Source organism: Aspergillus pseudodeflectus (genome assembly GCF_044049435.1).
Source record: "Aspergillus pseudodeflectus strain CBS 756.74 chromosome Unknown BJX68scaffold_5, whole genome shotgun sequence".
Lineage (NCBI taxonomy): Eukaryota > Fungi > Ascomycota > Eurotiomycetes > Eurotiales > Aspergillaceae > Aspergillus > Aspergillus pseudodeflectus.
Window position 1 is genome coordinate 1,007,906 of NW_027263781.1, and position 14,162 is coordinate 1,022,067.

Here is a 14,162-nt window from a genome sequence, read left to right on the forward strand (position 1 = left end):
CTCGGGGGAATCAAAGTTCTTTTTAAACCAAAAGATTGAAGATGGTCAGTGGCAGTGAACGCGGTGAAATCTAGCATCAGTAGGTACGTACTCCGTACGGAAGCAAGGAGACCGAATTCTTCATAATCTGGTTTTCGGCCACAACTAACCGCCGCTGATAATGACAGACGAGTTGCATGCTGTCTGGCCCACACGAAGCTGTGTCATTATCCATACTAGGCAATGAACTGCAATGGATGCATATGACAGGATAACGACCAAAGACGTGACTTGGAGTCATCGACTCATCTTGGATTTGCTTTTTCTTGTTCCCCGCAGGTGAGGTCCAGCCCTGAACCTGCAAACTTTTGATATGCCCATCATTCCTCTTCCGGTATGGTCAGCGACACGCCCAGCCCAGACTAAAGGGAACTAAATTAAATCGATCCTCAAAAACCTTCGTGGCAACTCTAGTCGCGAAGCTAAGCCGGACGACGTTTTGACTATCTTTTTCACTGCAGAAAGCCTTTTCCAGACATTCAAGACAATGGTTGTGATTCGGCCAAATCACCGAGTCTCCGAGTCTCCTATGCAGCCATTGAGAGCCCAGCCCACACCAAGGCTTGTTAAGCGCCTGCCAGCATGAGTGGGACTGGGTACCTGCCTGTAACCCTAGATGACGGCATAGTGAACGAAATTATGGATTGCGATCGCGATCTTCAACGCGGCGCGCGCCGCCACGAAAGACTATTAATATATGTTTGTGACAAATAGGAGCGTTATGCGCTGAAGAAGTAAGGAAGGCTGACCACTCTGGCCTGCGGTCCGGCGACGCCTCGTCCTGCACCCCCGCCTCAGCCTGACATGGATCCCGACCTGATTTCTCCTGGCTTAGCCAATGCAGCAAACACCGGCCGCAAACTTCGGTTCTTCTCATCGAACTCCTTCTCTCGCGCCATCTGCAGTGGGAAGCAGGGGTGTAGGGCTAATGCGAAGTCTCGACCAGCCGTTGTCCATCGCAGAATTACTCAATCGAGCAAAATGATTCAGAGCTGAAAATTGAAGGGCATGACTCGATGGATGATGAAGGAACCGAACGAAATCACGGGTGCAAACTGGTGATCCCATGTCAGTCCGAATCGCAACATTCATCTCAAGATCTGAGCCGATAGGATACCAGAGTCTGCAGAAGCGATCAGTGCGAGACTCGCCGAGCGAGCACCTGGTAAAATCTGTCCTCACCAGGTTCTCAATTGGTCAATGTTGTGCGCCCTTTGTCGACTCATAAGCGGGAATTCATCGTCCATCTGGTTCGAAAAGGCACGGATACAACTTCTCCTTAAATCCGGCAATTTTGTCAGGCATCTTTCGTGGCGCGCGCCCACCACATTGGCAGTCTTGGAGTGGAGGCAAAATGACTGATCCATAATCAACAAGCGCTTACCATGCATGAGAGTCGCGCACCAACATAGATCGGAAATTTAAAGCGACAAAGCGATTGTTGCGTGGGAAGACAGGACCGATCGCCTAGGAGGTAACTGGGTTCTTGTTACACAGCATATCTCCTCGTGTTGGTCGGGGATTTGCTCGAGGAGGTCAATCGTCACACGCAAGACGCGAGGGGCCAGGATTATTGCCACTACCTCCGAACTCTGCAGATATACCCTCGCGTAGGGCCCAAATACTCGCCGGCAATATGGCACTGGAACAACACGAATCGGGATCCAAGTCTGCCAACACGAGCCGATGTTGGCATCCTATCTACTGATGCGCACTTGGCTCCAGCAGCAGTGCAGGTCAGATTTAGGGCTCAGCTACCGAGTTAGTAAGAGGATGGAACAGCCAGACGTTCAATCTTGTTAATCTTCATTGGCTCAAAATGCGACAGAGGAACCACCGTGGACCTATATCGGTACGTTCCTATAGGTACCCAGCCGGGCGCCCGTCGGTTTTCACCCAAGCCGTGAAAAGGGGATTTCGTAATGAGTATATCCAGCGAACTGCCAAGGTTATGTGAGTAGCAAGCCCCTTCGCAGAGTATCCTTCGCTCCGCTATAACTAGCGCATTTGAACGCAAGAAAAAAACAAATAACGTAATAGCTACCGAGCAGGAAAATCAATCCGAAACCCGCAAGCCATCAAAGGGAGTTTCTCTCGTTATAAGGCTTCATTATAGACCTTTCGCGGTATGCCTCTAGGGTGAAAGTCGTAGCGGGCAGTGATGGCGCTTCAATCCCCTCTCTCCTTCTGCCAACAGGCGGACGACTCCCTCCGTCCAATCCCACCCTTATGCCGAGGAGGGTTTGACTTTTCTCTCCTTTTTGAGGAACTCATTCTGGGTGCTCTACCTCTGGCTATAATTGTACTGATTCTACCATGGCGCTTATGGCATCTGTTTCGGAAGCCTCGCAAGGTGGTACCGTCGACCTTGGAGTATGCAAAACTGGTGAGTGACAAGTCCATGGTGCTTCCGATCCTTCTTAGTATACTTACTATTTGCGCGACCTGTGCAGTCTCTATGGGTTTGCCTGGGAATCGTGCAGTTGGTCTTGACGACTCAATGGGCTCGCCAATCTATTCCGCGTACCGATGCTTCAATACCGATCAACGCTCTCCTCACCTTCGCTTGCTTTCTTCTCGGCCTTCTCTCCTACACCGAACACAACTTCTCCGTCACCCCATCCTTCGTCCTCAACGTCTACCTCTTCATCACCCTTCTCTTCGACATTGCAAAAACAAGGACGCTCTGGCTTCGGCAACTTTGCGGGGTCAGCGAAACGATTGCGATTATCACCTCCGTCGTCGTTGCCCTGAAGTCTTTCTTGCTTGTGCTTGAAGCTGTGGAAAAAAGGCCAATCCTTCGTGAGGGATACAGGGCGTATCCACCTGAGGCTACTGCAGGAATCTTCAATAAAACTCTCTTCTGGTGGTTAAATCCTCTATTTCAGAAGGGGCTTACACGGTCTCTTGTCGTTGATGATCTCTTTGTTCTCGACAAGCAACTATCGTCGGAGCGGCTGCACTCGAGTCTGGAAACTTCATGGAGTCAAGGTAACACCCAAAGTATACTCGTAATCCATATTATACTAACAAGACCCTAGTCACACAAAGCAGCTCAAATACCTTTCTCCTTGTCACGTTCAAGACGTTCAAATGGCAGATTTGCGCAGCCCTTCCTCCGCGAGCCCTTCTCGCCGCCCTAAACTTCTGCCAACCCCTACTGTTACATCGGTCACTTACGTTCTCGGTGGAGCCGGTGACCAACGAAACAAACAATACAGGATATGGGTTGATTGGAGCGTATATTTTAGTGTATGCTGGAATGGGGGTGAGTACCGCAGCCACAATATAGCTATCCACTACGCTAACACTGGCTTCGACAGATTACAATGGGACAGCAACAACATCTAACATACCGCGCTATAACAATGATTCGGGGAGCTATAGTCTCAATGGTCTACAAAAAGGCGTGCACACTGAACCTCAAAGATGCCGACCCAGCTGAATCAGTAACCCATATGAGCGCAGACATTGAGCGCATTGTGCAAGGCTTGCAAACCATGCACGAGATATGGGCAAACGTTGCGGAAATAGCTCTTGCAGTCTTCCTTTTGGAAAGAGAGTTAGGTATAGCGTGTGTTGTTCCAGTCGGGGTGTCAGTGGGTAAGCCATTCGACTCGTCCAAGTCTCGGTTGTGTATAGAGAACTCGCTAATGATATTCCGGATGCAATAATAGTGGCCCTAGTAGGATGCATGATAATGATGGGCTTGGTTGTTGCCAGGCAGGCAATGTGGCTTGAAGCCATTGAGCGGCGCATATCCGCGACTGCTTCAATGCTGGGCTCCATGAAAGGTATCAAGATGCTCGGCCTCCAGTCCTCTCTATTGAGACTGGTCCACGGTCTGCGCATAGAAGAACTGGACATTTCTAGGAAGTTTAGGAAGCTGCTGGTTTGGAATATGGCTTTTGGTGAGCTATTGTGCTGTGGTACGGGGATAATAGTGCTAATTTTTGTTTGGCTTAGCTTGGCTAACACGGATCTTTGCGCCTATATTCGCCTTTGGCGCCTTTGTTGGAATCCAGCACAATAGAGGCAATGCTTCTGCTTTGGATACAACCACGGTGTATACCGCATTATCGCTATTTGCGCTTCTGGCAGATCCGCTCCTATCACTCGTCATGGCGTTAATGGCATTCGCCGGCGCTGTTGGCTCGTTCGCGAGAATACAAATGTTTCTGGAGAAAGACGGCCATGTCGACTCAAGGAATCAGATGCTGATCCACCCCTCTTATTCTCTGAAGGCTCAGCAGTTCGCCTTTGTCGGGCACTCAGACGTTGCTCTCAGTGAATCGGGCTGCTCTGAGACCTCAAAAGGCTCATCATCGCTACTTCCTACCCGTATGGTTGCAGTTCACAATGGAACATTCGGGTGGGACGTCGAGAAGGACGCTGATGTCAAGAATGTGACCACGACGATCCCGACTGGGGGCTTTTCAATGTTGATTGGGCCATCTGGCTGTGGCAAATCATCCCTGCTTAAAGCTATTCTCGGCGAGGTTCCCTGTTGGAAAGGAACCATTCAGCTATCGACTGAGAGCATAGCCTACTGTGACCAGTCACCATGGCATATGAACGGGACAGTCCAGGAGTGTATAACGGGGATGTCAGTCTTCGACAAAGCCTGGTATACATCCGTTATAAATGCCTGCGCTCTAGCCAAGGACTTTGAACAACTACCTCGCGGAGACGAGACTGTTATTGGTAGTAAGGGGATCTCGCTCAGTGGCGGACAAAGCCAACGAATTGTGGGTCTTTCTCATTCTCTCGGATTTTCAGGAACTAACGTCCAGACAGGCCATCGCGAGAGCTATTTATGCCAGGAAAGAGTTTGTTGTCCTTGATGATGTGTTTAATAGCCTTGATACAGAAACGGAGAACCATATATTTCTGCACCTGTTAGGAGACCATGGCCTCCTACGGTCTCTGGGTACAACAGTACTGCTTGCCTCTTCTTCCGGTGAGTACTCAGATTCAATAGTCTGAAACCTATTACTGATCAGTGATCTGCAGTAAAACGCGTTCCTTTCGCGGACCATATTATGGTTCTTGATAAGCAAGGGTACATCACTGAGCAGGGCAGCTTCTCGGCCCTCGACTCCGCCGGAGGTTATATCTCGAGTTTTGCGTTGGAGAGTTCCGATACAGATGTCAAAATTCACGAAAAGCTCAAAGCAGATCCAGCGATTGTATCTGTCTACTCCCTGGAGAAAGACCTAGAGACAGAATCAAGAAGCCATAGGGGCGAGGGAGATATCACCGTCTATCTATACTATGTTCGCTCTATAGGGTGGCTCTCGACCCTATTTTTCGGCATTGCAATCACTGGTTTCGTATTCTCGATATCTTTCCCAAGTAAGTGGATGCCTGCTTATTTCTCGTTCTTATATTAACTTTACTCTCTAGGCATCTGGGTGAAATGGTGGGCTAGTTCCGACGAAACCCATCCAGGCAGGGATACCGGGTACTATTTGGGAATATACGCGATGCTTGGTGTAGTAGGAATGCTTTGTTTGATCGCCGGTGCATGGTTCGTACTCTATCAACTTGCTTCCGAGACACTTGTGGCTCACATCGCTTGATTTTAGGCAAATGATCATCACGATGGTGCCGCGATCGGGCGAAGTCTTTCATAGGAAGCTTCTGAAGACGGTCCTAAGGTAACCACTACCCAATATACTCTTAAAGGCGTACTAAGCAAGACAGTGCACCAATGTTGTTTTTCTCCATCACAGACAGCGGTTCTATCCTCAACAGATTCAGCCAAGATCTACAGCTGATTGACATGGAGCTCCCTATTGCTGCCATAAATACATTTGCCAGTAGGCCTTCCGATAAAAAATAACCCCTACTTTGTCAAGTTCCACGGGCTGATGTCTACAGTCTTTGTTCTCTGCCTCTGCCAAATGGTATTCATGGGCATTGCCTCCAAATACGCCGCTATTTCTTTTCCGTTCGTCCTTCTTACCGTCTACCTCATACAAAAGATATATCTTCGAACGTCGAGACAACTACGTTTCTTAGACCTGGAAGCAAAAGCACCACTATACTCTCACTTCACAGATACGCTCAGCGGACTGGTTAATCTGCGAGCGTTTGGCTGGCAACAGTCACTACAGGAGAAGCACTATCAGCTTCTAGACCGCTCCCAGAGGCCGTTCTATTTTCTCTATGCTGTCCAGCGATGGCTCACACTCACTCTCGACCTAGTGGTTGCCGGAGTCGCGGTACTACTTATCACTCTAGTGGTCACTCTGCGAGGGGATATCAGTGCAGGCTATGTCGGAGTAGCGCTCCTGAATGTCATCATGTTCAGCCAGAGCATCAAGCTCCTTGTGACTTTCTGGACCAACCTCGAAACTCATATTGGGTCTATTCAACGAGTCAAAACATTCACTGAGACCGTTCAGTCTGAGAACCTGCCTACAGAGCGGGATCCAATCCCGCCGAAGTGGCCAGCAGAGGGGAATATTGAATTCAAGTCTCTGTTTGCAGAATATAGGTAGGTTTCGACCACTATCACCCCCTTCGGAATGTCTTGATGCTGACCAACATGTAGGGCTTCGGAACCTGTCTTGAGCGATATCAACCTATCGATAAAGGCAGGCGAGAAAGTGGGAATCTGCGGCAGGACGGGAAGGTAAGCCAGTTCAATACCTACCATCTATGAGACAATCCGCTAAGTCAGCTCAACTAGTGGCAAAACCTCGCTCATAATGAGCTTATTCCGAATGCTCGATCTCCGAAGCGGCAGCATCACCATTGACGGCATCGACATTACCAGAATTCCACGGGAGGAAATTCGCGCACGCCTCAATGGCGTCTCTCAGAGTTCTCTCTTGCTCAAGGGAAGCGTGCGGTTCAACGCCAACCCTATAGGTACAGACACCATCTCAGACCGGGCAATCGTTGACGCATTGAGAACTGTCAATTTGCACACAAAAGTTCTCGAGGGCGGCGGTCTAGACGCAGACATAGACGGAATACACCTATCCCACGGCCAGAGACAGCTCTTTTGTCTGGCCCGGGCAATTCTCCGCCCCGGTAATATTCTTGTCCTTGATGAAGCCATGAGCAAGTATGTCCCCAACCCTTCACCCCTGAAACTCGAACTCTCAGCATCCGGCTCTCGCTCAGAAGCTAACCGCAGCAACAGTGTCGATACGAGAACAGACGAACTAATGCAGCGCGTAATCCGCGAGAAATTCAGCTCTCACACTGTGCTCACTGTAGCCCACAAACTCGAGTCCATCCTCGATTACGACAAGGTCGTCGTCCTCGAGGAAGGACGGGTCATCGAGACCGGAGTCCCATATGACCTGTTATCCCAGGATGGGTCTCATTTCCGAAGACTCTACTATGCTGGGTCCAACCCCGCCTCCGGTTCGGCTTTCGGCCTTGGATACAGCAAGTATGAGAAGTATGAGAATCATGAAGATCGGATTGAGGAGATTAGATAGCATGGTATATATACCTCACCCACGGTATAGTGAGGTGCCCCCTCACACACGGTGGGATTGCGTTTTGTTTGAATTTTTCCGCTCTGTTTTCCTTCTTACATTCTTCAGCACCTATGAGCTTGCTTCACCTACCTTGGCTTATGTTTAGTGAGATCAGATGTGTAATGTTTAGTTCCTATTATGCTTTTGTTACTGGATACTGTTGAATAGTGTATATGCCATGCATTGTAAAGTACCATCTAGACCGCTAGTACATGTGAAATCGAGAACCTGAGTTGTTTAACATAACCGTCTCCTGCCCATACAAAAACTACGGGAAGAAAAAGATGGAAGAAAACAGCTTAACCACAAGATGCAAGTCTCTTCATTTAGTCCGATTAAAAAAAAATGCAGAGCCGATCCATAATCAACCCGAGTATCGTGCAATATGAGTAGACCTAGAATAGAGACAGAGACTTGGACAGAGAGGCACGCGGTATGTGTAGTGCGATAATGCAAATTGAAACCATATCAAGACAGCTAAAACCTAGAAAAGATGCTCCAGCTCCAGCTCCAGCTCCAGCTCCAGCTCCAGCCTAGCCCAACCGACCAAGAGCAACAACTAACTAACCGAACTAACTAAACCAAGCTTAAGCGAGAAGCTCAAGCAAGCAACATCGTATCATCATTATCAGCCTCGACCTCCTCGTTATCACCGTCGAGACCAAACTCCCAATCCCCGCGCTCGATCCTGCTGACGCGGTCGAGTTCGGACTGGTATTCGCGACGCAGGTGGTCGAGAGTGACGATTACTCTGCGGCGCGGGACGGAATGTGAGGGTTGTTTTGCGCCAGCTGATGCCGTTGTTGATCCTGCGGGGGTAGTGGCGGATGGGAAGGATAATGATGGGGGTTTGGTGGGGTTCGTGGTGCTGGAGGATGATTTGCCCGGGAAGAATCGGAGGCCGGCGATCGAGCCGTGGCGGGCTGTAGGTATGTCCGCGTCGTCCATAAAGATGTTTCCGTCTTCGTCTTCGGGTTTGACGCTTGAGCGGCGGCGAGAACTGGGGCGCGATTGTTCATCCCGGTCGACGAGGATGTAGGCTTCGCTTTTGTCGACGCAGGCGAGAAGGTTGATGAGGGATAGAAGCTCGTGACGGATTTCGTTGCTCTCTGGGTCGTCCTCGTCGAGGGGAGGGTGGAAGGTGTCGCCTGCTTTAGCTTTTGAGAGGATTAGGTGGTGCGTGGAAGTGTCGCGGGCTTGGCGGAGACGTTCGACATTGTGATACGCAACTTCTGCGGCGCCGCGGTAGTCGCCGCGCTTGATGCGGTATGCTTGGAGGATTCTCTGATAGTCGACCGTGCCTTGAGCCCATTTGTTGCTCGTGTCTAGAAGAGAAGAAAACGAGGGCTGTTTCCGGGCAAGGGAGGAAAGAATCTCGTCGACATGAGAGGCGATATTGGGGATGAGTGAGGTAGGGAAGTGAAGGATCTGCTCAAGGCCAGCGCTGCCAGAACCGGAAGCAGCGAGTATGCTTGTGATGAGGGAGCCCAGGGCGTATTTCTGCAGCGCGGGGTCCCTGTACCGTGAAAGTGCAGAATATGCTTGGTTGAATTGGCAGGTTTGTAGAGAGGCATAGAACAGGCGAGAGAGAAGGTCGTTTTGTAATCGTGCCACTTCTATGTCTTGCTCGCTAGCATGTTCACTAGCGAGAGCCTGCAATGCAAGGCTGGCGAACTCGGCGACATGAGAGAATGCGCGGACCTGCTCGAAGATTGACAGCACATGTTGGAAATACTTCGGTAGGCCATTATGGAAGCAATCTACAGCCACAATATCAAGGAGTGTCGAGGACATCTCGTGCAGGTTGCCAAGCGGCTTTCCACAAGCTAGACAAGTTAGCAACAGATTGAGGTCGAAGGTCGGGCCGTAACTTACAAAGGAGATATGCAGCTTTTCTGAAATACAAGGCTGCCGTGTCAAGCTCGGACATGGCCACATAAAGGCGACCCTTAACGTAAGTCGACCAGGATGTGCTTGCCTGGAATCGTAGGAAATCCCAGGCAAGGTCAATGTTGCCCTTGGCGATCAAGTCGCACTGGATATAGACCAGGGCGTTCGGATAGGCCACCTCTCCTGGACGAGTCACCCAGGATAACACATCTCGAATGCCCAGAGTAAGTGTATAACTTTGAGGAAGGTTGACTGTTTGGCGCGGCTTGATGTCTGCCGCGAACAGATCCTCCAAGATAGTCGCATTCCTTCCACCTTTTCCGCTTGAATGTGAATCGACCAAAGAGAAAGAGGAAACTGACGAGTCATCTGTCGACGATCTCTCAGTGCTCTTCCGCGTATTTGAGCTCAGCCAATGCATCATTTCATACTCCCGGAGCAGAGTAACCAGCTCGACATACAATTCAACTGCATCAAACGTCGAGCCCTCTTCTTGCTGCACGTCACCGTCCACGAAAACTACCAGTACCAGTAAATCAATGAGAATCTGGCGCGTAAACAAAATCGTCTCCTGGACGCCGTTCACAGTGACTTTTACTCCAAAATGTGTAGGGAGCAGGTCGGAATCTTTTCCAGGGAAGCCAGCCGGAATCGTCTCAAGAATCTTATAGAAGACTTCGCTAGGTAGCTGGTATATGTTCAACCGCTGGTTCATTTCAGAGACCAGACTGTCATACACCTGTTCGGATATCTGCTCTGCGAATTCGCAACTCTCACGGAAAACTTCCATTCTATCCTGGACAGAGGAAGATGGCTCCGCAAAGATCTCTGCCTCAATGGCACCATGAACAAATGCCTCAAGGTCACCTGAAAATCGCTTCCTAAAGTCCGCAGCCACCGTCATCAGGTGCGACGCTTCTTCAAACAGGTCGCCAACCTCCGTTGACAGGTTTCGGTGCCTCCATCGGTCCACAATCTTTGCGCCGTCGCTTCGAAGCACATGTCCGGGATTGTGCAAAAAGAGCTCTGTTGAGCTGCATTCCCGGACTACTGCGCAGCTGTCCGAGAGAAGAATCCAGGGAGTCTCGTAAAATGTGTCGTAGGCAAGATTGACAGGTTCGAATCTCCTCTTGTTGAGATCCTCTACGATCTGCCAGAATTGCCGCCACTTGGAGTCCGTATCAGTGCGGAATCGTGTGAAGTCCATCTCATCATCATCAAACTTGCGAAGAGACACCGTGGCCGCGATCGTTGAGCAAAGTCGTTCGGAAAGAGGAACGCTCTTCTTCAGCGTGCTCGAAGAAGACAGAGGCTTCAGGGCTTCTTGGTAGATTGTCAAAGCAGTCTCGAGCACCTCTGACGGGAATCTGTTCGGTTGAAGAAGAAATTTGAGCCATTTCTCTGTTGGATCCACCACGTCAGAGAACGCCATGCGCGGCGAAGGCTCTTGTCTGCGTAGATCGGAGCCGGCAGAGACCCAGTTGTTCGCCCAGTCCGATACCAGTGTCTCAAAACTGAAGTGTAATGTGTAGAGTTGGTATAGACCGCTGTTGCGCCATAGCAGCCATAGCTCCATCCCCTTTCCTTCTTCCGCGGGCTTGATCTGGAAATCTGCAATACTCCAGAACATACTCCCCGTAGAATCGGGGTCCAGTGGCCGTAGTGGAGTTTTAGGGAAAAGGTCTTCGATAATCAATGGAGTTGTCAAGCCGCCCTTGACAGCCCAAAACTTGAAGCATCCATCTTCGAAGGGCGAGTATGTAAGGACATAATAGCGATATTCGCCGTCCAGAGCTCTCTCGGCGTTGAAGACGCGAATGAAAGATGACTCCGCCGGGTTCAGTGCATATGACAGCGCATCCGGCTGTTGAATCTCTCGGTTAAGCAGATCCTTCGTTGCTACTAGCTTATTCGTCGCGAGGTTCCAGATCTTGATTGAGTGGTTTAGGCAGACTGCGAAAACGTATGTTTGATCGGAGGTGGTTGCGATCGCGTTCGCTGTGTTGGCATCGAGATTGCGACCGCCGTACTTGAGAGAAGTCTGCGCATTCCACCTAACCAGACCACGGAGCGAAGCACCCCATGTTCTCTCATCGAGGGTAAGGGGTGACCAATTCGAGCCTTGGACCACACAGAGTTAGTAACACGCTATTGGATGTCAAACCATCAAATCGCAGAACATACCATCATCAGCCGCCCTCCGTGTCAAGCGCAGAAGCGCACCATTGTCAAGGGAGATGAACAGCTCCAGCGGACTGCTCGCGTGTAATCTATGCGGGAATGTGAAGGTCAATGGCGCCGGAAGGCACGACTTGCACCAATCCGAGATATTTTCGTCAATTGACGCTGTCCTCCTGAAGAACTCCGGGCGCAAGGCCAAAGTGTGTAGCTCCTTTGAAGCCGTGATCACAAACACATTCAGCACCTCATGTTCTTCCGAGTCCGCAAGAGCTACACATGACGGCAGAATCTCTTCCTGGAAATCCAAGCGCATGGCAACATTGTATTCGTAATGTTCCGTCCCTCCTTTCGTCAGGTCAACGCATTGTATCTCGAGAACCTTGTTTTCATTGACGACTCTCCAGAGAAACGCTCGCGGGTAAACGTTGCGTTTGCGGAAGTAGACAGAGCCCTGCGTCGCGAGGTATCGTCTAGCAAATTCGTCCTCATCTTTCGCGACCACTTGATCTAGGCCTGTGGACGAAGAGATCGCGAATCGTGCGCGGGTTTGGGCAGCGCTTGCTTGTGTTGGGATCGGGATGTTGACGACGGTGCTCGGCGAGTACGGCCGGAGGTCGACCTGGGTATCTTTGTAAATTTTGGCCATGTCGAATGGCAGCAAACCTCCTTCCACGAATTTCAATTGTCAGATCAGACCTCCATTGTCAGGCGGGCGAGAAAAACGAGAGTGTAGCAACCCGACGGAGTTTGGCAGGGCAGAAGCTGAGTTGAAGCTCTTCCGCAACTCTGAAAAAACAAGTCTTGGCGTTGGAGTGCGCATCACCGCCTGTCTCTTCAGTCTACTCTCATTCACAACAACAATAACATCAGCAACAACGTTTGGTTAGAGTAAGTTGGATATATTTTCTATCTCTAGCTAACTCCAGGGTCACAATATGCGTCCGCCATATTACTATACGAATAAAAAATATGTACTGCACAACAAATACAATCAAGCAGGAGGTATGAATCAGAGTCAGTCAATCGTCGTATCATGGTCAAATCTCAAAAGCAACAGCTTCTCAGTCTCAGTCATTCTCCAAGTCCTTTGGGCTTGGGTCCCCGATACCATCCTCATTGATGGCGAAGAGACAATCACTTTCCGGAAGACAAGGGCTGTCATATATCTTGCACACTCGCGTCTCACCCCTCCCCTTCTTCAGACTCAGTCTTGTCGTGCTAGCGTGGGCAATGATATTTCCACCGATAGGCTTCTTAGGATCAGGGTTGAACATTGCACTTGGTCCACCGTCAACCTGCGCAACAACCTGATTCGTGATGACGACCGCAATCCCAAACTCATCAGCCAGGCGCTGCAGGGTACGCATGAACTTGGCAAGGTGCGTCTGACGGGTCGACAGCTCACCGCGACCGTTGAAGTCCGTCCGGTACAGTGAGGTAGCCGAGTCGACGACCAAGAGAGAGAAACGTGTCTCACACATCATCTGAGACGCCTGGTTAAGCAGCTGAAGCTGGTGGTCCGAGTTATACGCTCGCGCATACGCCACGTTATCCAGAACCTCCTCGCCGACAAGGCCGTACCGCTGGGCAACGGCTAGCAGGCGCACTGGTCGGAATGTCCCTTCTGTATCGATGTATAGGCACTTCCCTTCTCCACCGCCCATGTCAAAAGGTAATTGGCATGTAACCGCGAGTGTATGGCAGATCTGACTTTTTCCTGTTCTGAACTCTCCGAATATCTCCGTAATTGAGCCCGTCTCAATGCCACCCCCGAGCAGAGTATCAAGCTGCTTAGACCCCGTTGTAATCGAGATGAGTTCGCTTCGTCGCGCGTGCATTTCGGTGGCCGTCGTAAAGCCCATCGGGACCAATTTTGCCGCTGAAATCATGCTGTCAGATGATATTCCCTCAAGACTTGTCATTGAAACTCACCCTCGACGAGAATCTTAGTGGCTTTCTGCTCTGAAATACCCTTGATTTGTTCGAGTAAACGTTTCGGCCTGCAATCAACAAGAAAGCGCGTTAGTTACTTCTTCAATGCGAAAGGTTCTCTCATAGGTGACAAAACGTACGTATATGCAATCGATTCAACAGTATGATAGCCCGCATCTACAAACAGTTTGATATCTCTGGATGTCAAGCCAGCCATTCCCTAAAGCATGTTAGCAGTTTGTCTTCCACCGTGGACACAAGCAGTCACTGCTCATCCAACTGTAGCGAAACTTCTCACCTCCAAAGATGAGAGCGGAGTGGGAGCGCCTGGACCTGGAAGACCGCTGTCATCGATGTCATTCTGACTCTCCATATCTGCTGTCATCTCCGATCAAAATGTATAGCCGGGAGGAAGTTGCAGAAACTTTTGTAAAGCTTGCCACTGGCTCAAAACGCGTCTTTGCTGGCGCGTCGAGATCTTGCAGTGTAGTGCAGTGTCAGGGTAAGTGATGTTTTCGGGAGGTGACTTAAACTGATACTTTCTAGCTCTATAGCTTTGTTGCCGAAGCAGGAATCGATGGTTGCTGGGACAGTATTCCTATAATCTTCTCTTGTTGA

General features: G+C 50.1%; 4 protein-coding genes across 4 annotated transcripts; 1 reads left to right on the forward strand and 3 right to left on the reverse strand.

Annotated features, from left to right (window-relative positions):
- Positions 1-463: 463 nt before the first annotated feature.
- Positions 464-931, reverse strand: BJX68DRAFT_228624 (uncharacterized protein). The gene has a single exon (XM_071038894.1). It carries the CDS (start codon positions 914-916, stop codon positions 677-679), a length of 240 nt encoding a protein of 79 aa, XP_070903579.1. The 5' UTR covers positions 917-931; the 3' UTR covers positions 464-676.
- A 1,269-nt stretch (positions 932-2,200) lies between these two features.
- abcB (putative ABC multidrug transporter) lies at positions 2,201-7,647 on the forward strand (the record flags this gene model as incomplete). Its single annotated transcript, XM_071042631.1, has 16 exons — positions 2,201-2,425; positions 2,493-3,030; positions 3,081-3,307; positions 3,363-3,642; positions 3,717-3,950; positions 4,006-4,787; positions 4,837-4,999; positions 5,053-5,394; positions 5,446-5,569; positions 5,628-5,699; positions 5,746-5,861; positions 5,923-6,541; positions 6,599-6,679; positions 6,737-7,117; positions 7,196-7,450; positions 7,530-7,647. 16 exons carry the CDS (start codon positions 2,201-2,203, stop codon positions 7,645-7,647), a joined length of 4,557 nt encoding a protein of 1,518 aa, XP_070903580.1.
- A 389-nt stretch (positions 7,648-8,036) lies between these two features.
- Positions 8,037-12,362, reverse strand: BJX68DRAFT_228631 (nucleoporin Nup120/160). Its single transcript, XM_071038895.1, has 3 exons — positions 11,616-12,362; positions 9,417-11,552; positions 8,037-9,367 (listed from the first exon to the last, which is right to left on the reverse strand). Exons 1-3 carry the CDS (start codon positions 12,256-12,258, stop codon positions 8,142-8,144), a joined length of 4,005 nt encoding a protein of 1,334 aa, XP_070903581.1. The 5' UTR covers positions 12,259-12,362; the 3' UTR covers positions 8,037-8,141.
- A 115-nt stretch (positions 12,363-12,477) lies between these two features.
- On the reverse strand, positions 12,478-14,153 carry BJX68DRAFT_166082 (recombinase RAD51). The gene is made up of 4 exons (XM_071036951.1): positions 13,843-14,153; positions 13,685-13,764; positions 13,545-13,612; positions 12,478-13,491 (listed from the first exon to the last, which is right to left on the reverse strand). Exons 1-4 carry the CDS (start codon positions 13,927-13,929, stop codon positions 12,680-12,682), a joined length of 1,047 nt encoding a protein of 348 aa, XP_070903582.1. The 5' UTR covers positions 13,930-14,153; the 3' UTR covers positions 12,478-12,679.
- Positions 14,154-14,162: the final 9 nt, after the last annotated feature.